General features: G+C 35.8%; 2 protein-coding genes across 6 annotated transcripts; one reads left to right on the forward strand and one right to left on the reverse strand.

The window, feature by feature from the left end:
* The first annotated feature begins 47 nt into the window (after nucleotides 1-47).
* LOC123678833 (probable RNA-binding protein 18) lies at nucleotides 48-1,181 on the forward strand. The gene is made up of 3 exons (XM_045616073.1): nucleotides 48-369; nucleotides 461-674; nucleotides 738-1,181. Exons 1-3 carry the CDS (start codon nucleotides 287-289, stop codon nucleotides 1,020-1,022), a joined length of 582 nt encoding a protein of 193 aa, XP_045472029.1. The 5' UTR covers nucleotides 48-286; the 3' UTR covers nucleotides 1,023-1,181.
* LOC123678830 (cytochrome P450 6j1-like) lies at nucleotides 1,177-22,928 on the reverse strand. 5 transcript variants are annotated; one of them, XM_045616067.1, is made up of 8 exons: nucleotides 21,972-22,927; nucleotides 20,369-20,584; nucleotides 19,612-19,851; nucleotides 10,475-10,690; nucleotides 9,726-9,965; nucleotides 2,394-2,609; nucleotides 1,861-2,100; nucleotides 1,177-1,545 (listed from the first exon to the last, which is right to left on the reverse strand). In XM_045616067.1, the coding sequence occupies exons 1-8, from the start codon at nucleotides 22,831-22,833 to the stop codon at nucleotides 1,370-1,372; spliced, it is 2,406 nt and encodes an 801-aa protein (XP_045472023.1). In that variant the 5' UTR covers nucleotides 22,834-22,927; the 3' UTR covers nucleotides 1,177-1,369. The 5 variants fall into 5 exon arrangements, with proteins under 5 accessions (XP_045472023.1, XP_045472027.1, XP_045472026.1 ...); XM_045616071.1 differs by lacking the exons at nucleotides 19,612-19,851; nucleotides 20,369-20,584 and having other exon boundaries at nucleotides 21,972-22,928; XM_045616070.1 differs by lacking the exons at nucleotides 2,394-2,609; nucleotides 9,726-9,965.
* Between the last annotated feature and the right edge of the window lie 1,900 nt (nucleotides 22,929-24,828).

Below are 24,828 nucleotides of genomic sequence, written 5' to 3' on the forward strand. Positions count from 1 at the left end.
ACTCTGATTTGTGTGTTTTTCCATAGATTAATAATTATAACGCTTATGATTAGTCTATGATCGAAAGCTAATAAATCTACTCCCTGTTGCGGATATTCAAATAAGCATGCTCTTGTTAAATTTTGCTTCACATGAGTCTTAAGAGCAGAGACAAACCGTCAAGTTAAGACAATTTTTGTTCTGTGTAGGGTGTATATAGGTTAACAGAATTAGAACATAAGAAAAAGGCAAATAATTATTGATTTTCCTGTAGAATTCTGAATTATGTTTTAAAAATATTGTGACCATGTCACAAGAAACTGAGGAACCAGATGCTAAAATTAAAGATAAGAGGTTGTGGATTGGTAATTTAGATTTTCGCATAACTGAGTAAGTATCTGGCAGTACAGAAAATAAATTTAAGCAATACATATATTATGTTGAACAAATTTATTAACACAATTTTAATTTCTTCCAACTGGTATCAACTTTTGAAACTTGTGCAAAAACATGGTGATATTGTTAAGTTTGACCTCCTTTTTCATCGAACTGGACCACAAGCAGGTCAACCTAGGGGCTATGCTTTTGTTACCTACTTGAAAGAAGAAGATGCATTGAATGCTAAAGAAAAATTGCATAATATGTTGGTGGGTCAAAAAAGAATCAATGTTACTTGGGCGCATAATATGAATAATGTAAGTCAATATTTGAGAATAAAAATTAACAAAATTAATTAAAACTAAATGTTTTACATTTAGGAGGAAATCTCGAAGCCACGACAACAGATAATTATTCCCGCCTTAGCTATGGCAAAACCAGTGAGAAAAAACGACAGAGAATCTCAAATTCAAGCAATTGAAGCCAAGTTGAAGTTATTGGAAAGAAAATCATCAGAAGAACTTAGGATAAACGATACAGTGGCAACTAAAACCCCTATTATTGCTCAATTCCAACAGAATAAAGTACAGAATAAAACCAAAACAAAAATTTCTGATTTGAGGAGAACTAATCCTTATAAAAAGGGCCATAATAATCGTAGATAATAGTATTTTAATCTCTTTCAAAACTAACTGTTTTTAATACGTTATTTTAAACCGTTGTTCAGTAGGTAAACATATTTATTATTGATGAAAATGATCATATTGTGTCAATCTAAACAGTATTTTTTGAGGTAGCATTAGGAATAAAAGTTGTAGATATTATGAGTTTTATATTTCATTCCATAAACAAAATATTTATTAAATCTTGAAAGGTTTCTGATAATACTCATTATTGATAGAAATTTAAATTAAAAATTGAGTCAATAGAGAATTGCCTAGCTCAAACTAAATTTTTCATTTGAAATAAATCTACAATAACAATATTATTACATTATTTCATTTCAATTCCATCAAAACAATGGATCTGTGTTGATAAAACTCATTTTTAACTGCTGAATGGGCTGAGGAATCGTAGATGCTGGGCTGAACTCAAGGTTAACTGGTGTTTCATCGGTAGAATGAAGTTCAAATTCTTTTAAAATTTGTAAAATTGCTAACTTGGCAGCTATAAGACCAAAACGTCGACCTAAAATGATTGGGGCTTTAATTTCCATTCAAATGATATTGGAAGAATATTATTGAGATAAGATTACACACATAATTAAAAACATTGGTGAATTATATAGTTTTCATTCATTGCTTTATTTCCTTTATGGTTTATCTCACAATATTTGAGTAGACTTCATGAAAGGAACATCTATACCTCAATTAAATACACATACAGGTTCATCTGAAGACTATCGTTAAAATCTTATAATGGCTTCTGGCAATTGTAGTTATAGTATCATTCAATAAAAATCTGAAGTATCTGCTAAATTATTTGAATCTTATGTGTACCCACCTATACAATTCCTGGGTCCATGTCCAAATGGCATATAAAACATATCTTCTTTTATAGACTCGAATCTTTCTGGAATATATTCCTCAGGGTTATCAAAATATTTTGGGTCTTTTTGGAATCCATATGGCGGCACCAAAGTTATAATGCCCTTCTCTATTACAATGTCAGTTTCAGGTATTTTATAGTCTTTAGTGCATACCCTATCAAGTATAGGGACAGGTGAGTATTTCCTCAAGGTTTCTACAGTTTGAACAAATAGATATATAAATATTTGAGATACTTCATTTCAAGAAACATTAAATCCAAATGATTATTAACAATCATTTTAAATTCATTTTCTTTCTGTATGTCTTCTGACATAGAAATCTCAGTATTAAATTTTCTTGCCTTGTAACTCTCATATATTTTTTAATCTGGATGTTGATTTCAGTTTAGACTTAGATCTAAAAGACCTGGCTTTTTCTTTCACAAATATCTTCTGTGAACAGTAAAATATATTTCATTTTCAATAGGATCTTATGTTTTTTAGATACCTTTTACTACATTGTCAAGGTAAACCATATTCTCTATGGATTCCATTGTTAGTTTCCCACCGTGTTTTTTGATATTATCACGTATATATTCCCTGAGTTTTCTTTGTATATCCAGATTTAAACACAGGGCATGGAGAGTGAAAGCAATGGTTGATCCCATTGTTTCAAAACCTGCTACGAAGAATAATAAAGCTTGGGCTATCACTTTATCACCCTCTAAAACAAACTTGAAAAAAATTAAAAAGACTATACTAATAATAAGGTACCTCATACGTTAAATATTAATTATGCAAAATCGCAGAGGTCCTTTCGAAAAGAGTACATATATGTATATCCAAAAGGCATAAAATAGTATTTTCCAACTAGCTTTTGAGCTCGCGTTCCTTGAATAGATTCGTAATTCTTTTATGTTTAAATGTAAAAAGAAATTGCCAACTGAGTGTATGAAGCTCACGAATCCACATCGCTACAACTAAATAAAGAAGAAATAATCTCATATGACCACCAAACTAATCATGAAGGTATGAGAAGAATTCCTTGCACGGAAGACATTTGAAAGATTATTATTATTTGAATCAGGATCATAAATATGTTGACACGGCAGCGTTAAATTATTGGTTTACGTGAAATTTTGAATAACAATCCTCTCACAAAATTTATAGTGCCGATATATAGCATCATCTGAATCATAAATTCGAAAAAATGAGAAAGTTATTGACGTGAAGACAGGAGCTTTTGAGCGCTTGTTCATGTATTTGGTGACCACATATATGTATATATACAGTTATATTATAAGAACAAATGAACAAACGATTAGAACTCCTGACTTCGCGTCAGTACTTTCCTCATTTTTTTGTATTGGAAATAATATAAATCAAAATGCATAATAACAAAACAAAAACAAAAAAAGCATTTACCAAATTTGATTCGTTCAGATAGCTCGTTGTCCTTCCTCAGGTCCACAATAATATCTATAAGATCATTTCCCTTCACGTTGTTTTTTTCCCTCAGTTCGATGCATTCCCAGAAAACCCTTCTCAAAAAAGTTACAACATCTGCGTCGAACAGCTTCATTCTGAAAATTTTCGCGAACGAATGGAAGAAAAAATAACACAAGAATCTGAAGGATGTTATAGGCCTGGTATCAAAAATCTTATGAGCAATTCTCAGAAACTCGCCATCCTCGATTTCCAACGATTTGGCATCAATACCGAAAACACACTTTGCAATCACGTCTACCGAAAATTTACTGCTCAATTCTTTCACGTCCAGGCCGGACCTGTTCGGGCTAGCGTCGATGTGACGACGCAGAGATACGCCGAGGTTATCGATTGCCCCGAACATGGCCTTCAGCTTCGAAGGGCTGAAGAAAGGGCTGATCTTCGATCTCATCAACTTCCATTCCTCTCCTTTTTCAATGAACAGCATGTGGGCGGTAACAGGATCGTACTCAGCGGCTAACGTGTTACGGTCCATAAAATGATCGAAGTCCTTCACGAAGATATTTTTCAAAAGTTTCACGTCTTTGACTATAAGAGCAGGCTTGGAAAATACGAAAATCCCGAAGAATGGAGCGTCCATATCATTGTAGAGCTTCTCGAAGAAACTACTCATGTTGTACTTTTGCAGTAAGATTTCACCCATGTTGCCAACAAAAGGTTTGGGTTTGATGAAGGGCACATTCCTCTTTTGCCAGTAATCATAATTTCTGGATATGTATAGATGTAGAAGGTACAATAGGAATGAGATGAGTAGCAGAACTTCAATAAACCAATGCATTATAAATAAAACACCAACTAATCACTGCATTATTAAAATTAGTCACAAAAGAAGTGGGAGCTATACAAGCGGTAGTATTTATATATTACGCTCCAGCGGAATGAAAAAAGTGTGTGTATAAGTTAGCCAAAAATGTCCTTGATTTTTCCAAACCAGTTATCCACGTGCAAGTTTGGTTCATTATTAGTAGGTTGATGCTTACTATATTCAATGTAACTATTTGAATGATCTTTTTTGCTGTAGCTTTGATGGTGCAAAATTTTCGTGTTATATTTATGTAAATTTCCCATTAATTCAACAGATAATATACGTAATTAATTTGTAATTGCCTTCATTTGACTATTATTCATTTTGATAGATACAATAATGAGGTTCATTACGTAGACTGGTTGAGATGTACATATAATATTTAACATCCGGCGCAAAGGACCAATATGTGGTTCATAATGTAGACTTCATTATATGGACCCTGATATGTGGCTGTATTTTACATAACTTCATTTACAATCTTTGAGATAGACAGTCGATTCTTGAGTCTTGACTGTTTCCTATTAACTGTTTAATATTATTATGGACATCTGAGGCTCGAACAGATTATACGTCTTTTTTTTTCGCTGTTCCAATAATCAATAATTTGAACCACATTTCATCCGATTTTTCGCTTGCAAATCTTAGCACATTGAGTGAAAAGTGAAATATGATAGTTGATGTCAGTCGCGGATTTACCAGCAGGATGGATAGGATAGGATGAAGGATAGGACGGAAAATTTTAAGGGGTGACAGTTTGAGCTCAATAATTTTTTATTTTGATTCACAGAATTAAAAAACATTATTATATTACACACAAAAAGAAGATACGAATTTCGAAAATTGAAGAAAAATCAAAATATTTAACAAAAACCTTTTTCGAGATCTCTACTTGAACAATTGCTGAACGCGTATTAAAATATACTAATGATAACATTTTAGACGATTATATAATTAATGATTTTGCGAATTTAAAGGATCGCAAAAAGGTATTGTAATGGTTTCACGATTTAACTTAAACACTAAATAGAGAAATATTATTATTATTATAAATAGCTCTGATGGGGGGCACAATAGACCATTAGGTCGCAATGACACGTAACATCCTTAATTAAATCTAAATCTAATGTGATCTAATTATTATTAAACTATAGGAAGTAGGAATACTAATAGATGATTTAGAAAGGAAATTTATTGTATTATTTATTAATAAAACAAAAGTTTTTAATGACTTAAATTAATATTTTATGACCATATTTGGAAGAATTTGATTTTTCAAGGCCTTAATGCATGAATACATATTGTATAGTTAATTAAATGTTTAATCATTTTTCTGTCGGGTAAATTGAACGAAAATAGTTGAACCCTTTAGGTACATTCTTTCACACCAGGTCGGTAGAGAAGAGAATTCCCGACCCGAAAATTTTCTGTCGGGTAAATTGAATAAAAATCGTTGAACCCATTAGGTGCATTCACACCAGGGCGGTCGAGAAGATAATTCTCTACCCGGAAATTTTTTTGTCGGGTAAATTGAACGAAAATAGGTGAAGCCCTTAGTTGCATTTATACTAGAGTGATGGCGTAGAGAATTCCAGACAAGTAAATTTCTCTGTTGGGTGAAAGGAAATAGTTGAACCATTTGGGTGCATTCACACCAGGGAGGTCGAGAAGATACTTCCCGACCCGGAAATTTTTTCGTTGGGTAAATTGAACGAAAATAGGTGAAGCCCTTAGTTGCATTCATACTAGACGATGAAGAAAAGAATTCCAGACACGTAAATTTCTCGGTTGGGTGAATTGAAAGAAAATATTCGAACCATTTAGGTGCATTCACACCAATGCGGTTGAGAGGATAATTCCCTACCCGGAAATTTTTTTGTCGGGTAAATTGAACGAAGATAGGTGAAGCCCTTAGTTGCATTTATACTAGAGTGATGGCGTAGAGATTTCCAGACAAGTAAATTTCTCTGTTGGGTGAAAGGAAATAGTTGAACCATTTGGGTGCATTCACACCAGGGAGGTCGAGAAGATAATTCCCGACCCGGAAATTTTTTCGTTGGGTAAATTGAACGAAAATAGGTGAAGCCCTTAGTTGCATTCATACTAGACGATGAAGAAAAGAATTCCAGACACGTAAATTTCTCGGTTGGGTGAATTGAAAGAAAATATTCGAACCATTTAGGTGCATTCACACCAGGGCGGTTGAGAGGATAATTCCCTACCCGGAAATTTTTTTGTCGGGTAAATTGAACGAAGATAGGTGAAGCCCTTAGTTGCATTTATACTAGAGTGATGGCGTAGAGAATTCCAGACAAGTAAATTTCTCTGTTGGGTGAAAGGAAATAGTTGAACCATTTGGGTGCATTCATACCAGGGCGGTCGAGAAGATAATTCCCTACCCGGAAATTTTTTTGTCGGGTAAATTGAACGAAAATAGGTGAAGCCCTTAGTTGCATTTATACTAGACGATGAAGAGAAGAATTCCAGACACCTAAATTTCTCGGTTGGGTGAATTGAAAGAAAATATTCGAACCATTTAGGTGCATTCACACCAGGGCGGTTGAGAGGATAATTCCCTACCCGGAAATTTTTTTGTCGGGTAAATTGAACGAAAATAGGTGAAGCCCTTAGTTGCATTTATACTAGACGATGAAGAGAAGAATTCCAGACACGTAAATTTCTCGGTTGGGTGAATTGAAAGAAAATATTCGAACCATTTAGGTGCATTCACACCAGGGCGGTTGAGAGGATAATTCCCTACCCGGAAATTTTTTTGTCGGGTAAATTGAACGAAGATAGGTGAAGCCCTTAGTTGCATTTATACTAGAGTGATGGCGTAGAGAATTCCAGACAAGTAAATTTCTCTGTTGGGTGAAAGGAAATAGTTGAACCATTTGGGTGCATTCATACCAGGGCGGTCGAGAAGATAATTCCCTACCCGGAAATTTTTTTGTCGGGTAAATTGAACGAAGATAGGTGAAGCCCTTAGTTGCATTTATACTAGAGTGATGGCGTAGAGAATTCCAGACAAGTAAATTTCTCTGTTGGGTGAAAGGAAATAGTTGAACCATTTGGGTGCATTCATACCAGGGCGGTCGAGAAGATAATTCCCTACCCGGAAATTTTTTTGTCGGGTAAATTGAACGAAGATAGGTGAAGCCCTTAGTTGCATTTATACTAGAGTGATGGCGTAGAGAATTCCAGACAAGTAAATTTCTCTGTTGGGTGAAAGGAAATAGTTGAACCATTTGGGTGCATTCATACCAGGGCGGTCGAGAAGATAATTCCCTACCCGGAAATTTTTTTGTCGGGTAAATTGAACGAAGATAGGTGAAGCCCTTAGTTGCATTTATACTAGAGTGATGGCGTAGAGAATTCCAGACAAGTAAATTTCTCTGTTGGGTGAAAGGAAATAGTTGAACCATTTGGGTGCATTCATACCAGGGCGGTTGAGAGGATAATTCCCTACCCGGAAATTTTTTTGTCGGGTAAATTGAACGAAGATAGGTGAAGCCCTTAGTTGCATTTATACTAGAGTGATGGCGTAGAGAATTCCAGACAAGTAAATTTCTCTGTTGGGTGAAAGGAAATAGTTGAACCATTTGGGTGCATTCATACCAGGGCGGTCGAGAAGATAATTCCCTACCCGGAAATTTTTTTGTCGGGTAAATTGAACGAAGATAGGTGAAGCCCTTAGTTGCATTTATACTAGAGTGATGGCGTAGAGAATTCCAGACAAGTAAATTTCTCTGTTGGGTGAAAGGAAATAGTTGAACCATTTGGGTGCATTCATACCAGGGCGGTTGAGAGGATAATTCCCTACCCGGAAATTTTTTTGTCGGGTAAATTGAACGAAGATAGGTGAAGCCCTTAGTTGCATTTATACTAGAGTGATGGCGTAGAGAATTCCAGACAAGTAAATTTCTCTGTTGGGTGAAAGGAAATAGTTGAACCATTTGGGTGCATTCATACCAGGGCGGTCGAGAAGATAATTCCCTACCCGGAAATTTTTTTGTCGGGTAAATTGAACGAAGATAGGTGAAGCCCTTAGTTGCATTTATACTAGAGTGATGGCGTAGAGAATTCCAGACAAGTAAATTTCTCTGTTGGGTGAAAGGAAATAGTTGAACCATTTGGGTGCATTCATACCAGGGCGGTCGAGAAGATAATTCCCTACCCAGAAATTTTTTTGTCGGGTAAATTGAACGAAAATAGGTGAAGCCCTTAGTTGCATTTATACTAGAGTGATGGCGTAGAGAATTCCAGACAAGTAAATTTCTCTGTTGGGTGAAAGGAAATAGTTGAACCATTTGGGTGTATTCATACCAGGGCGGTCGAGAAGATAATTCCCTACCCGGAAATTTTTTTGTCGGGTAAATTGAACGAAAATAGGTGAAGCCCTTAGTTGCATTTATACTAGACGATGAAGAGAAGAATTCCAGACACCTAAATTTCTCGGTTGGGTGAATTGAAAGAAAATATTCGAACCATTTGGGTGCATTCACACCAGGGCGGTCGAGAAGATAATTCCCTAGATAACTCCTTAGGTTTTTTCACACCAGGGCGGTGTAGAGAAGAATTCCCGACCAGGATATTTTTCTGTTGGGTAAATTGGTCTTATAAATAGTTGGACCCTTCAAGTACATCTACACCAGGGCGACAACGAGGAGAATTCCAGACCGGGAAATTAATCACTAGAAATAATAGTTGTAGATAGTATGCATATGAGTTTTATATTCTACTCCTTAAGTAATAAATAGTTACTAAAAAAATTGTGAAACGTATAGTCAAGTTTTTTATTTATTTCCTTCTATGAATATTGAAAGTATGTTTCAGCAAGGGATACGCGAGGAATCAATTTCGAAGATAGTTATTAAATCAAGTTGCTGATAATATTTTGTTTTGATAACAATTTAAAATAAAAATGAGTCAATAAAGAATTGCCTAGCTCAAACTGAATTTCAAATTTTTTTATTCGAAATAAATCTACAATAACAATATTATTACACTATGATGTCATTTCAATTCCATCAAAACAATGGATCTGTGTTGATGAAGCTCATTTTTAACTGCTGAATGGGTTGAGGAATCAAAGATGCGGTGCTAAACTCAAGGTTTACTGGTGTTTCCTTTGTAGAATGAAGTTCAAATTCTTTCAAAATTTGTAAAATTGCTAATTTAACAGCTATAAGACCAAAACGTCGACCTAAAAACGATTGGGGCTTTAATTTCCATTTAAATGATATTGGAAGAATATTATTGAGATAAGATTACACATATCATTGAAAACATTGTTGAATTATTTAATTTTCTTTAATTGCTTTAAGCCCCATATGGTTTATCTTACAATGTTTTGGAAGACTTCATAAAAGGAACATCTACTACAACTCAATCAAATACACATCGTTCGTTCGTCTGAAGACCATCGTTAAAATCTTATAATGGCTTCTGGCAATTGTAGTTATAGTATCATTCAATAAAAATCTGAAATATCTGCTAAATTATTTGAATCTTATGTGTACTCACCTATACAGTTCCTGGGTCCATGTCCAAATGGCATATAAAACATATCTTCTTTTATAGACTCGAATCTTTCTGGAATATATTCCTCAGGATTATCAAAATATTTTGGATCTTTTTGAAATCCATATGGTGGCACCAAAGTAATGATGCCTTTCTCTATTACAATGTCGGTTTCAGGTATTTTATAGTCTTTAGTGCATACCCTATCAATTATAGGGACAGGTGAGTATTTCCTCAAGGTTTCTACAGTTTGAACAAATAGATAATTAAGTATAAATTTTTGAGGTACTTCATCAGATTTCTTAAAATTAGCTAAACTATTCCAAGAAACAAGGACATACTACTTTTGAATTATAAAGTCAAATGGTTAGTAGAAACCATTTCAAATCCACTTATGTCTCTGAAATAGCAGTTATACACCCACTCGCAGGAACATTCATTAAAATTTAATGCCGTTATTAAAACTTAAATTCTCCATTAGGAGGAGGCTATTGGTTACCTATACCGTTTGGCCTTTAATAGGGGATTACATTTTTAATACAGCATACAATTTTAATGAACGTTCCTGCTACTTGGTTATGAATTGAAAGTTCTTGTCTTGTAACAATCATGTATTTTTTCAGATTTATAATATTGACTTTAGTTAAGACTTAGACCTGAAGGACCTGGTTTTTTTCTTTCACAAATATCTTCTATGATGATATAATAAAAGATACTTCATTTCTAATAAGATCTTATGTTTTTTAAAATACCTTTTATTACATTGTCAAGGTAATCCATATTCTCTATGGATTCCATTGTTAGTTTCCCACCGTGTTTTTTTATAATATCACGTATATTTTCCCTGAGTTTTCTTTGTATATCCAGATTTAAACACAGAGCATGAAGAGTGAAAGCAATTGTTGACCCCGTTGTTTCAAAACCTGCTACGAAGAATAATAAAGCTTGGGCTATCACTTTATCACCATCTAAAACAAACGTAAATATTAAAATTACTATACTAAATTGTCACGTTAAATAATAATTTCGCAAAATCAGTGGTTTTTTCGCTAAGAGTATCTATCCAAAAGGAAAAGACCGATATGCTTTTGCAAAAGTATCGGGTGTCCCAAATTCGTTGTCTAGTTAAGGGATCTCAGAATACCTTCGAACTAGAAAAAAATTAATGGAAAATTTTCGGTCTCGATTTTGAGAGAATTTATTTGGTGAACACTGCAACCTTACAAAATCAACTGTTTTCAAGCCAAAAGAAAAATCATCGTATCTGTATCGAAAGATAACATTCAGGTCTGATGTACATAATCTTAACACACGTAGTAGAGGACTTATATCCCCTCCTCCTCATAGGCTATCACTATTTGAAAAATCTTTTAGTTTTTCCATTTATAGATTTTATAACAGATATATTTGTAATTCATTTGTAGATTTGTCTGTGTCATATTTCAGAGCTAAAGTCAGGGATGTAGTTTATAGGGATCAGTGCGGGCTCAGTAATCAGTAATTCTCTCTTTTTTTTGACATATGACTCACTTATAATTAAATTTTGAAACCAGAAAGTTATTGAAATTTTTTCTTTGTGTTACGTTATTTTTTTTTCTTTTTCAATCATTATTGTCTCGAGATGTATAAGGCTTTTTTTCATATATTTTTCGTCAGGGTTTGAGTGGAAGATGTTTTTTATTGGAATTGTAATATTTTTTATTCTCTTCAATAAAGGCATTATTATTATTATATTTTTGAAAAGGAATAAAAGCGATTTAAGTCGTTAGAAATTCATATATAGTTTACATTATGAGGCAATATAAAGAAATCATTGACGTGATGACAGGCGCACAGGTTCATTCATTCGCACCCTTCAAGAACCTATCGTCGATTTACTGCCAAAAAACTACATTTTTTAACAATTTTGCGTTAAGTGCATTTTCGTAAGAAAATTTTACAGATTTCTGGCATTAATTATGTTCACAGCATTACAATAAATCTAATTTTTTCACTTATTAAAAGGTTTTCTTTAATGAAGTTGTTTTATTGGAGGCAGAAACTTTCAAACTTCATTTAGACAAAATTAACAAAATGTTACTTATCTGGTATTGGCAGTAAGCCGACGATATATAGTTATAATATAAGAACAAATGAACGAACGATTGAAACTCTTGACTTCACATCAGTGCTTTCCTCATATTGTATTGAAAATAATAAACCAAAATGCATAATAATAAAACAAATGAAAAAAAAGACATTTACCAAATTTGATACGTTCAGATAGCTCGTTATCCTTCCTCAGGTCCACAATAATATCTATAAGATCATTTCCCCTCACGTTGTGTTTTTCCCTCAGTTCGATGCATTCCCAGAAAACCCTTCTCAAAAAAGTTACAACATCTGCGTCGAACAGCTTCATTCTGAATATCCGCGCGAACGAATGGAAGAAGAAATAACACAAGAATCTGAAGGATGTTATAGGCCTGGTATCGAAAATCTTATGAGCAATTGTCAGAAACTCGCCATCCTCGATTTCCAACGATTTGGCATCAATACCGAATACGCACTTTGCTATCACGTCGACCGAAAATTTGCTGGTCAATTCTTTCACGTCCAGGCCGGACCTGTTCGGGCTAGCGTCGATATGACGACGCAGAGATACGCCAAGGTTGTCGATTGCCCCGAACATGGCCTTCAGCTTCGAAGGGCTGAAGAAAGGGCTGATCTTCGATCTCATCAACTTCCATTCCTCTCCTTTTTCAATGAACAGCATGTGGGCGGTAACAGGGTCGTACTCAGCGGCTAACGTGTTACGGTCCATAAAATGATCGAAGTCCTTCACGAAGATATTTTTCAAAAGTTTCACGTCTTTGACTATAAGAGCAGGCTTGGAAAATACGAAAATCCCGAAGAATGGAGCGTCCATATCATTGTAGAGCTTCTCGAAGAAACTACCCATGTTGTACTTTTGCAGTAATACTTCACCCATGTTGCCAACAAACGGTCTGGGTTTGATGAAGGGCACATTTTTCTTTTGCCAGTAATCATAATTTCTGGATATGTATAGATGTAGAAGATACAATAGGAATGCGATGGGTAGCAGAACTTCAATAAACCAATGCATTATAAATAAAACACCAACTAATCACTTTATCATTGAAATTAGTCACAAAAGAAATGGGAGCCATACAAGCGGTAGTATTTATATATTACGATCCAGAGAAATGAAAAAAATGTATAAGGTAGCCAAAAATGTCCTTGATTTTTCCAAACCAGTTATCCACGTGTAAGTTTGGTTCATTATTAGTAGGTTAATGCTTACAATGTAACTATTTGAATGATATTTTTTGCTTTAGCTTTGATGGTGAAAAATTTTCTTGGAATATTTATGTTATGCTATTCAAATTTCCCATTAATTCAACAGATAATATACAAAATTAATTTGTAATTGCCTGCATTTGAGTATTATTCATTTTCATAGATACAATAATGAGGTTCATTACGTAGACTGGTTGAGATGTACATATAATATTTAACATCCGGCGCAAAGGACCAATATGTGGTTCATCATGTAGACTTAATTATTATATGGATCCTGATATGTGGCTGTATTTCACATAACTTCATTTACAATCTTTGAGATACACAGTCGATTTTGTAAAATTTTTTTGTACCTCTTCCAGTAACAAAGTTAAAGGGGGGGGGGTGTCAAATTATGGTGAAAATCCCGGTATATAAAGATGAAACACAGATATGAAAAGATGATACACAAATATGATAGCTGATGTCAGTCGCGGATTTACCAGCAGGCTGAATAGGATGAAGGATAAAGCGGCAAATTTTGAGGGGTTCCAGTTTGAGCTCAATAATTTTTTATTTTGATTCAAAGAATTAAAAAACATTATTATACACACAAAGAAGATACGAATTTCGAAAATTGAAGAAAAATCAAAATATTCAACAAAAATCGAAATAAAGTCGAAAATATAAATACCCACAGAGCTAAATAATTAATATTTCAAGATCTCTACATGAACAATTGCTGAACGCGTAGTAAAATATACTAATGATAAGATTACCTACGATTATATAATTAATTAATGATTTTACGAATTTAAAGAATCGCTAAAAGATATTGTAATGGTTTCACGATTTAACTCAAACACTAAATAAAGAAATATTATTATTATTAATAGCTCTGATGGGGGGCAAATAGACCATTAGGTCGCAGTGAAACGTAACGTCCTTAATTAAATCTAAATCTAATCTAATCTACTTATTATTGAACTATAGGAAGTAGGAATACTAGTAGATGATTTAGAAAGGAAATTTATTGTATTGTTTTTAAACTGTGAGTGTAATAATTGATTTTTCGATATTAATAAGACGAAATTTTTTAATGTCTTAAATTACTTAATATTTTATGACCATATTTGAGAGAATTTGATTTTTTAAGGCCTTAATGCATGAATACACATTGTATAATTAATTAAATGTTTAATCATTTTTCTGTCGGGTAAATTGAACGAAAATAGGTGGAGCCCTTAGTTGCATTCATACTAGACGATGGCGAAAATAATTCCAGACACGTTAATTTCTCTGTTGGGTAAATTGAAAGAAAATATTTGAACCATTTAGGTGCATTCACACCAGGGTGGTCGAGAAGAGAATACCTGACCCGAAAATTTTTCTGTCGAGTAAATTGAACGAAAATAGTTGAAACCGGAAATTCTTCTGTCGAGTAAATTGAATGAAAATAGTTGAAACCGGAAATTTTTTCTGTCGGGTAAATTGAACGGAAATAGGTGAAGCCCTTATAGTTGCATTCATACTAGACGATGGCGAAAAGAATTCCAGACACGTAAATTTCTCTCATTCTGTGTTGGATAAATTGAAAGAAAATATTTGAATCATTTAGGTGCATTCACACCAAGGAGGTCGAGAAGAGAATTCCCGACCCAAAAATATTTCTGTCGGGTAAATTGAACGAAAACAGTTGAACCCGGAAATTTTTCTGTCGGGTAAATTGAACGAAAATAGTTGAACCCTTCAGGTGCATTCACACCAGGGCGGTCGAGTAGAGAATTCCCTACCCTGAAATTTCCTGTCGGGTAAATTGAACGAAAATAGTCGAACCCTTCAGATGCATTCACACCAGGGCGGTCGAGTAGAGAATTCCCTACCCTGAAATTTCCTGTCGGGTAAATTGAACGAAAATAGTTGAACCCTTCAGGTGCATTCACACCAGGGCGGTCGAGTAGAGAATTCCCTACCCTGAAATTTCCTGTCGGGTAAATTGAACGAAAATAGTTGAACCCTTCAGGTGCATTCACACCAGGGCGGTCGAGTAGAGAATTTCCTACCCTGAAATTTCCTGTCGGGTAAATTGAACGAAAATAGTCGAACCCTTCAGATGCATTCACACCAGGGCGGTCGAGTAGAGAATTCCCTACCCTGAAATTTCCTGTCGGGTAAATTGAACGAAAATAGTCGAACCCTTCAGATGCATTCACACCAGGGCGGTCGAGTAGAGAATTCCCTACCCTGAAATTTCCTGTCGGGTAAATTGAACGAAAATAGTTGAACCCTTCAGGTGCATTCACACCAGGGCGGTCGAGTAGAGAATTTCCTACCCTGAAATTTCCTGTCGGGTAAATTGAACGAAAATAGTTGAACCCTTCAGGTGCATTCACACCAGGGCGGTCGAGTAGAGAATTCCCTACCCTGAAATTTCCTGTCGGGTAAATTGAACGAAAATAGTCGAATCCTTCAGGTGCATTCACACCAGGGCGGTCGAGTAGAGAATTCCCTACCCTGAAATTTCCTGTCGGGTAAATTGAACGAAAATAGTTGAACCCTTCAGGTGCATTCACACCAGGGCGGTCGAGTAGAGAATTCCCTACCCTGAAATTTCCTGTCGGGTAAATTGAACGAAAATAGTTGAACCCTTCAGGTGCATTCACACCAGGGCGGTCGAGTAGAGAATTCCCTACCCTGAAATTTCCTGTCGGGTAAATTGAACGAAAATAGTTGAACCCTTCAGGTGCATTCACACCAGGGCGGTCGAGTAGAGAATTCCCTACCCTGAAATTTCCTGTCGGGTAAATTGAACGAAAATAGTGGAACCCTTCAGGTGCATTCATACCAGGGCGGTCGAGTAGAGAATTCCCTACCCTGAAATTTCCTGTCGGGTAAATTGAACGAAAATAGTCGAACCCTTCAGGTGCATTCACACCAGGGCGGTCGAGTAGAGAATTCCCTACCCTGAAATTTCCTGTCGGGTAAATTGAACGAAAATAGTCGAACCCTTCAGGTGCATTCACACCAGGGCGGTCGAGTAGAGAATTCCCTACCCTGAAATTTCCTGTCGGGTAAATTGAACGAAAATAGTTGAACCCTTCAGGTGCATTCACACCAGGGCGGTCGAGTAGAGAATTCCCTACCCTGAAATTTCCTGTCGGGTAAATTGAACGAAAATAGTTGAACCCTTCAGGTGCATTCACACCAGGGCGGTCGAGTAGAGAATTCCCTACCCTGAAATTTCCTGTCGGGTAAATTGAACGAAAATGGTGGAACCCTTCAGGTGCATTCACACCAGGGCGGTCGAGTAGAGAATTCCCTACCCTGAAATTTCCTGTCGGGTAAATTGAACGAAAATAGTCGAACCCTTCAGGTGCATTTTCACCAGGGCGGTCGAGTAGAGAATTCCCTACCCTGAAATTTCCTGTCGGGTAAATTGAACGAAAATGGTGGAACCCTTCAGGTGCATTCACACCAGGGCGGTCGAGTAGAGAATTCCCTACCCTGAAATTTCCTGTCGGGTAAATTGAACGAAAATGGTGGAACCCTTCAGGTGCATTCACACCAGGGCGGTCGAGTAGAGAATTCCCTACCCTGAAATTTCCTGTCGGGTAAATTGAACGAAAATAGTTGAACCCTTCAGGTGCATTCACACCAGGGCGGTCGAGTAGAGAATTCCCTACCCTGAAATTTCCTGTCGGGTAAATTGAACGAAAATGGTGGAACCCTTCAGGTGCATTCACACCAGGGCGGTCGAGTAGAGAATTCCCTACCCTGAAATTTCCTGTCGGGTAAATTGAACGAAAATGGTGGAACCCTTCAGGTGCATTCACACCAGGGCGGTCGAGTAGAGAATTCCCTACCCTGAAATTTCCTGTCGGGTAAATTGAACGAAAATAGTTGAACCCTTCAGGTGCATTCACACCAGGGCGGTCGAGTAGAGAATTCCCTACCCTGAAATTTCCTGTCGGGTAAATTGAACGAAAATGGTGGAACCCTTCAGGTGCATTCACACCAGGGCGGTCGAGTAGAGAATTCCCTACCCTGAAATTTCCTGTCGGGTAAATTGAACGAAAATGGTGGAACCCTTCAGGTGCATTTACACCAGGGCGGTCGAGTAGAGAATTCCCTACCCTGAAATTTCCTGTCGGGTAAATTGAACGAAAATAGTCGAACCCTTCAGGTGCATTTTCACCAGGGCGGTCGAGAAGAGAATTCCCGGCCCGGGAATTTTTCTGTCGGGTAAATTGAACGAAAATAGTTGAACCCTTCAGGTGCATTCACACCAGGGCGGTCGAGTAGAGAATTCCCTACCCTGAAATTTCCTGTCGGGTAAATTGAACGAAAATAGTCGAACCCTTCAGGTGCATTTACACCAGGGCGGTCGAGAAGAGAATTCCCGGCCCGGGAATTTTTCTGTCGGGTAAATTGAACGAAAATAGTTGAACCCTTCAGGTGCATTCACACCAGGGCGGTCGAGTAGAGAATTCCCTACCCTGAAATTTCCTGTCGGGTAAATTGAACGAAAATAGTCGAACCCTTCAGGTGCATTTACACCAGGGCGGTCGAGAAGAGAATTCCCGGCCCGGGAATTTTTCTGTCGGGTAAATTGAACGAAAATAGTTGAACCCTTCAGGTGCATTCACACCAGGGCGGTCGAGTAGAGAATTCCCTACCCTGAAATTTCCTGTCGGGTAAATTGAACGAAAATAGTGGAACCCTTCAGGTGCATTTACACCAGGGCGGTCGAGTAGAGAATTCCCTACCCTGAAATTTCCTGTCGGGTAAATTGAACGAAAATAGTCGAACCCTTCAGGTGCATTTACACCAGGGCGGTCGAGAAGAGAATTCCCGGCCCGGGAATTTTTCTGTCGGGTAAATTGAACGAAAATAGTTGAACCCTTCAGGTGCATTCACACCAGGGCGGTCGAGTAGAGAATTCCCTACCCTGAAATTTTCTGTCGGGTAAATTGAACGAAAATAGTGGAACCCTTCAGGTGCATTCACACCAGGGCGGTCGAGTAGGGAATTCCCTACCCTGAAATTTCCTGTCGGGTAAATTGAACGAAAATAGTCGAACCCTTCAGGTGCATTTACACCAGGGCGGTCGAGTAGAGAATTCCCTACCCTGAAATTTTCTGTCGGGTAAATTGAACGAAAATAGTGGATCCCTTCAGGTGCATTCACACCAGGGCGGTCGAGTAGAGAATTCCCTACCCTGAAATTTCCTGTCGGGTAAATTGAACGAAAATAGTTGAACCCTTCAGGTGCATTCACACCAGGGCGGTCGAGTAGAGAATTCCCTACCCTGAAATTTCCTGTCGGGTAAATTGAACGAAAATAGTCGAACCCTTCAGGTTCATTTACACCAGGGCGGTCGAGAAGAGAATTCGCTACCCGGAAATTTTTCTGTCGGGTAAATTGAACGAAAATAGTCGAACCATTTAGGTGCATTCACTCCAAGGCGCCCGAGAAGAGAATTCCCGGCCCGGGAATTTTTCTGTCGGGTTAAATGAACGAAATTAGTCGAACCCACAAGGTGCATTCACACCAGGGCGGTCGAGAAGAGAATTTCCTACCCGGAAATTTTTCTGTCGGGTAAATTGAACGAAAATAGTCGAACCATTTAGGTGCATTCACTCCAAGGCGTCCGAGAAGAGAATTCCCGGCCCGGATATTTTTCTGTTGGGTAAATTGTACGTAAATAGTTGGACCCTTCAAGTGCATCTACACGGGGCGACAACGAGGAGAATTCCAGACCGGGAAATTCATCACTAGAAATAATAGTTGTAGATAGTATGCATATGAGTTTTATATGCCACTCCTTAAACAATAAATAGTTACTAAAAAAATTATGAAACGTATAGTCAAGTGTTTTATTTTTTTTCTTCTATTAATATTGATGTATGTTTCACCGAGAGATACGCGAGGAATCAATTTCGAAGATAGTTAATAAATCAAGTTGTTGATAATACTCCGTTTTGATAAAAATTTAAAATAAAAATGAGTCAATAGAGAATTGCCTAGCTCAAACTGAATTTCAAATTTTTTATTCGAAATAAATAATCTACAATAACAATATTATAACATTATGATGTCATTTCAATTCCATCAAAACAATGGATCTGTGTTGATGAAGCTCATTCTTAACTGCTGAATGGGTTGGGGAATCAAAGATGCGGTGCTAAACTCAAGGTTTACTGGTGTTTCATCTGTAGAATGAAGTTCAAATTCTTTCAAAATTTGTAAAATTGCTAACTTAACAGCTATAAGACCAAAACGGCGACCTAAAAATGATTGGAGCTTTAATTTCCATTTAAATTATATTGGAAGAATATTATTGAGATAAGATTACACATATCATTGAAAACATTGTTGAATTATTTAGTTTTCATTAATTGCTTCAAGCCTCTTATGGTTTATCTTACAATGTTTAAGTAGACTTCATAAAAGAAACATCTTCTACAACCCAATCAAATACACATCGTTCGTTCGTCTGAAGACTATCGTTAAAATCTTATAATGGCTTCTGGCAATTGTAGTTATAGTATCATTCAATAAAAATCTGAAATATCTGCTAAATTATTTGAATCTTATGTGTACCCACCTATACAGTTCCTGGGTCCATGTCCAAATGGCATATAAAACATATCTTCTTTTATAGACTCGAATCTTTCTGGAATATATTTCTCAGGATTATCAAAATATTTTGGATCTTTTTGAAATCCATATGGTGGCACCAAAGTAATAATTCCTTTCTCTATTACAATGTCGGTTTCAGGTATTTTATAGTCTTTAGTGCATACCCTATCAATTACAGGGACAGGTGAGTATTTCCTCAAGGTTTCTACAGTTTGAACAAATAGATATTAAGTATAAATTTTTGAGGTATTTGATCAGATTTCTTAAAATTAGCTAAACTATTCCAAGAAACAATTATAAAGTCAAATGGTTAGTATTTTGAATTATAAAGTCAAATGGTTAGTAGAAACCATTTCAAATTCACTTATGTCTCTGAAATAGCAGTTATACACCCACTCGCAGAAACAATCATTAAAATTTGATGCCATTATTAAAATTTAAATTCTCCATTAGGAGGAGGCTATTGGTTACCTACACCCTTTGGCGTTTAATAGGGGATTAAATTATTAATACGGCATACAATTTCAATGAACGTTCCTGCAACTGGGTTATGAAATAAATGTTCTTGTCTTGTAACACTCATGTATTTTTTTAGATTTAATATTGACTTTAGTTAAGACTTAGACCTGAAGGACCTGGTTTTTTTCTTTTACAAATATCTTCTGTGATGATATAATAAAAGATACTTAATTTCTAATAAGATCTTATGTTTTTTTAAATACCTTTTATTACATTGTCAAGGTAATCCATATTCTCTATGGATTCCATTGTTAGTTGCCCACCGTGTTTTTTGATAATATCACGTATATTTTCCCTGAGTTTTCTTTGTATATCCAGATTTGTACACAGAGAATGAAGAGTGAAAGCAATTGTTGACCCCGTTGTTTCAAAACCTGCTACGAAGAATAATAAAGCTTGGGCTATAACTTTATCACCATCTAAAACAAACGTAAAATATTAAAATTACTATACTAAATTGTCACGTTAAATATTAATTTCGAAAAAACAGAGGTCCTTTCGGTAAGAGTATCTATCCAAAAGACCGCTATGCTTTTTCAAAAGTATCGGGTGTCCTAAATTCGTTGTCTAGTTAGGGGATCTCAGAATACCTTCAAGCTAGAAAAAATGAATGGCAAATTTTCGGTCTCGAATTTGAGAGAATTTATTTGGTGAACACCGCAACCTTACAAAATCAACTGTTTAAAAGCCAAAAGAGAAATTTGCAAAATGGCGTGAAATGAAAAGTTCTCATAACTTCTTATTACTGGTGCTATAAACATGAAATAAAAACATTCTACAGGCACTTTTTTCAGTAGAATCCATTAGTGTGAAATTTTTTTCACACACACACTTTTTGAAGCTATAATACAAATTTGTTTTTTTTTTAATGTGAACCATATGAATTTTTGTAATGATTTCTATCCTTTTTTCCTCTCTTTTCAAAAATATAAAACATGATATAAATTTTTTGTACCGAACTAGAAAAATCATCAAAAGAGTGATTTTACCACTTCAAATCAACCAGGTGTCTATCTATGATAATCTGATGAATTCAGATAATTGAAATATTTGGTGGCTACCAAGGTTTACGGATTTAACACCGTTAGATTTTTTCCTTTGATCACATTTAAAGAACAATATTCATCAATTTGAAAATGTTGAAAAAATGAAGGCAACGAATATTTTAATTACTTAAAGTTAACAGATTATGCAAGGTAGGCATCTGGTTGATTTGCAGTTTGAAACTCAAAACTCTGATGATTTTAATAGTTTAGTAAAAAAGTTTTATATCATGTTATATATTTTTGAAAAGGAATAAAAGCGATTTTAGTCGTTAGAAATTCATATATGGTTTACATTATGAGGCAATATAAATAAATCATTGACGTGATGACAGGAGCGCAGGTTCATTCATTCGTACCCTTGAAGAACCTATCGTCGGTTTACTGCCAAAACAAGAAAAGTACATTTTTTAACATTTTGCGTTAAGTGCATTTTCGTAAGAAAATTTTACGGATTTCTGGCATTAATTATGTTCACAGCATTACAATCAATCTAATTTTTTCACTTATTAAAAGGTTTTCTTCAATGAAGTTGTTTTATTGGAGGCAGAAACTTACAAACTTCATTTAGACAAAATTAACAAAATGACAAAAATGTTACTTATCTGGTTTTGGCAGTAAGCCGACGATATATAGTTATAATATAAGAACAATTGAACGAACGATTGAAACTCTTGACTTCACATCAGTGCTTTCCTCATATTGTATTGAAAATAATAAACCAAAATGCATAATAACAAAACAGATAAAAAAAAACATTTACCAAATTTGATACGTTCAGATAGCTCGTTATTCTTCCTCAGGTCCACAATAATATCTATAAGATCATTTCCCCTCACGTTGTTTTTTTCCCTCAGTTCGATGCATTCCCAGAAAACCCTTCTCAAAAAAGTTACAACATCTGCGTCAAAGAGCTTCATTTTGAAAATCCGCGCGAACGAATGGAAGAAAAAATAACACAAGAATCTGAAGGATGTTATAGGCCTGGTATCGTAAATCTTATGAGCAATTCTGAGAAAATCGCCATCCTCGATTTCCAACGATTTGGCATCAATACCGAAAACACACTTTGCAATCACGTCAACCGAAAATTTACTGCTCAATTCTTTCACGTCCAGGCCGGACCTGTTCGGGCAAGCGTCGATATGACGACGCAAAGATACGCCAAGGTTATCGATTGCCCCGAACATTGCCTTCAGCTTCGAAGGGCTGAAGAAAGGGCTGATCTTCGATCTCATCAACTTCCATTCCTCTCCTTTTTCAATGAACAGCATGTGGGCGGTAACAGGGTCGTACTCAGCGGCCAACGTGTTACGGTCCATAAAATGATCGAAGTCCTTCACGAAGATATTTTTCAGAAGTTTCACGTCTTTGACTATAAGAGCAGGCTTGGAAAATACGAAAATCCCGAAGAATGGAGCGTCCATATCATTGTAGAGCTTCTCGAAGAAACTACTCATGTTGTACTTTTGCAGTAAGATATCACCCATGTTGCCCACAAAAGGTTTGGGTTTGATGAAGGGCACATTCCTCTTTTGCCAATAATCATAATTTCTGGATATGTATAGATGTAGAAGGTACAATAGGAATGAGATGAGTAGCAGAACTTCGATAAACCAATGCATTATAAATAAAACACCAACTCATCACTTCATCATTAAAATTAGTCAGAACTGAGAGCTATGCAAGCGGTAGTATTTATAACACTACATCATTATAAAAACAATACATGCATGCATTGCATTACCCTAAATTGACCTTGAATTTTCCAAACCGGTTATCAATGTGTTTGTTTTATTGATGAACAAATCTTACTTAGTACATATATACAGTATGAACCAAATTGGACTCTTTTGAATGGGAAGTCCTGTTTTAATACTAAATAGACGAAAATTGATGTCAATGGTCGAGGTCCAATTTTCATGAGAAATTCATTGGCGAAAACCACAACTCCATAGCTATCACGGTTACATAGTTAAAAGGTGTGTTTCGAAAATGATCATTTTCCCATTTTTTCAAGGAGCACCCCTTATATTTCTACATATTTCTATAAACCTTAAAATTATCATTTCAAAAATGTAGCATATTTGATATTTTTTTTAAATCATGTTTGAAGTCCCAACAAGTCTAAACGTCTATGTGGAAAATTATATCTTTCAATCTTCCCCAAAGGTAAAAGTCCATAGACGTTAGGTCAGACTACCTAGCCGGCCATTAGTTGGGACCTCGGTTGGGACTTCGAACATGACATCAGAAAAACATCAGGTATGCTATATATTTGGAATTTTAAGCTCTATCGAAGTTTATAGAAATATACGGCGTGTCTTATTTGAAAACCTAATTTCATAGCGATATATCATTCAATATCAGTCTGCAGATTATTCAATTTACTTCATTGATTCTACGTAAAAAGTTGCTACAAGAATGTTTTTACAGCAATGAAAAATTTTCAACAGAAAAAAGTTACATTATCATGGATGGCAGCAAAATCAGCTTTCTGGAGTTTACAAGAAATTTGGGTTTGACGGTCGATACTGATTTGCGTTTCAGTAGGCATATATCTAACTGCTTGTTGAAAGCTTATGCCAGTTTGAGGAATTTATATCAATTTAGAAGTATTCTGAGTAAATCCATTAAAATTCTGCTGTGTGAGTCTCCTGTACTGTCATATATGAACTATTGTGATGCTGTCTACGGTCCCTGCTTGACTGCTTTCGATAAGAATAGGATTCAAGTACTACAGAATTCTTGTCTGAGATTGATACACGGTCTACGGAAATATGATTCTGTGAGTTACACCCTTAAAACTACCGGCTGGCTCAGTATGGAGCTCAGAAGACGTTTCCATTCATATGTTTCATTTTATAGAATCATCACTGAAAAATTACCAATAAACCTTTACAATAGGATTACTTTCCGTTCTGCTGTGCACTCCTTCAATATTCGCTCCAAACGCACCATCTCGATACCAAAACACCGAACCGACATATTCACTAGATCGTACTCCTATCAAGTACCCTATTGCATGAATAGCCTAGACTTTGAATATAGAAACATTACACTTGATAAGTTTAAATTACACATTATGAATAATTTTCGGAACGACCCGCTTTATGCCTAGGTTAAAGACCGAATGGCTTTCCGGAAATGCTTGTGACTGTTTATTTTGGCGTTTTCCTTTCATCTGCTTGTTGAATTTTGATCTATGGGCTGTCTGAGATGGGATATTTCAAATTTTATTTCGATTATACGGCGGAGTTTGGATTAATAATAATAATAACAGTACTTTATTGCATATGCAATTGGCCATCGACCAAGGGTCCTTCAGCATAACGATTGGATTATATTATTGTTTTAGTGCTCATGGTAAAGAGTTTTGTTTTGTTTTGTAAGCTAGGTTCAGGAGGGTTAGATGGAAGAATAGACGCATGGATATGGTTTAAAGTAGATTGTACGGTACTAGATAATATTCTCTACCTTATTTAAGCGAGCTAAATCTCGCCCCCAATAGTGTAGTTCAATGTGCTTTCTAATTTTTTCTGAATAAAGACCTTTTTTATTATTATTATTAATATTTCGACAATGAACATTTTCGAAAAACACCCTGTAACTATGTAACG

The sequence above is a fragment of the Harmonia axyridis genome, chromosome 4, assembly GCF_914767665.1.
Source record: "Harmonia axyridis chromosome 4, icHarAxyr1.1, whole genome shotgun sequence".
Classification (NCBI taxonomy): domain Eukaryota; kingdom Metazoa; phylum Arthropoda; class Insecta; order Coleoptera; family Coccinellidae; genus Harmonia; species Harmonia axyridis.

Coding starts and splice junctions, on each gene's coding strand:
- LOC123678833 (XM_045616073.1), top strand. CDS start 287: ATGTCACAAGAAACTGAGGAACCAGATGCTAAAATTAAAGATAAGAGG. Junction 370..460: donor TTAGATTTTCGCATAACTGA/GTAAGTATCTGG, acceptor TTCTTCCAACTG/GTATCAACTTTTGAAACTTG. Junction 675..737: donor GGGCGCATAATATGAATAAT/GTAAGTCAATAT, acceptor TTTTACATTTAG/GAGGAAATCTCGAAGCCACG.
- LOC123678830 (XM_045616067.1), bottom strand. CDS start 22,833: ATGCATTGGTTTATCGAAGTTCTGCTACTCATCTCATTCCTATTGTAC. Junction 2,101..2,393: donor CCTTGACAATGTAGTAAAAG/GTATCTAAAAAA, acceptor TTCAAACTGTAG/AAACCTTGAGGAAATACTCA. Junction 1,546..1,860: donor TGGACCCAGGAATTGTATAG/GTGGGTACACAT, acceptor CAATCATTTTAG/GTCGACGTTTTGGTCTTATA.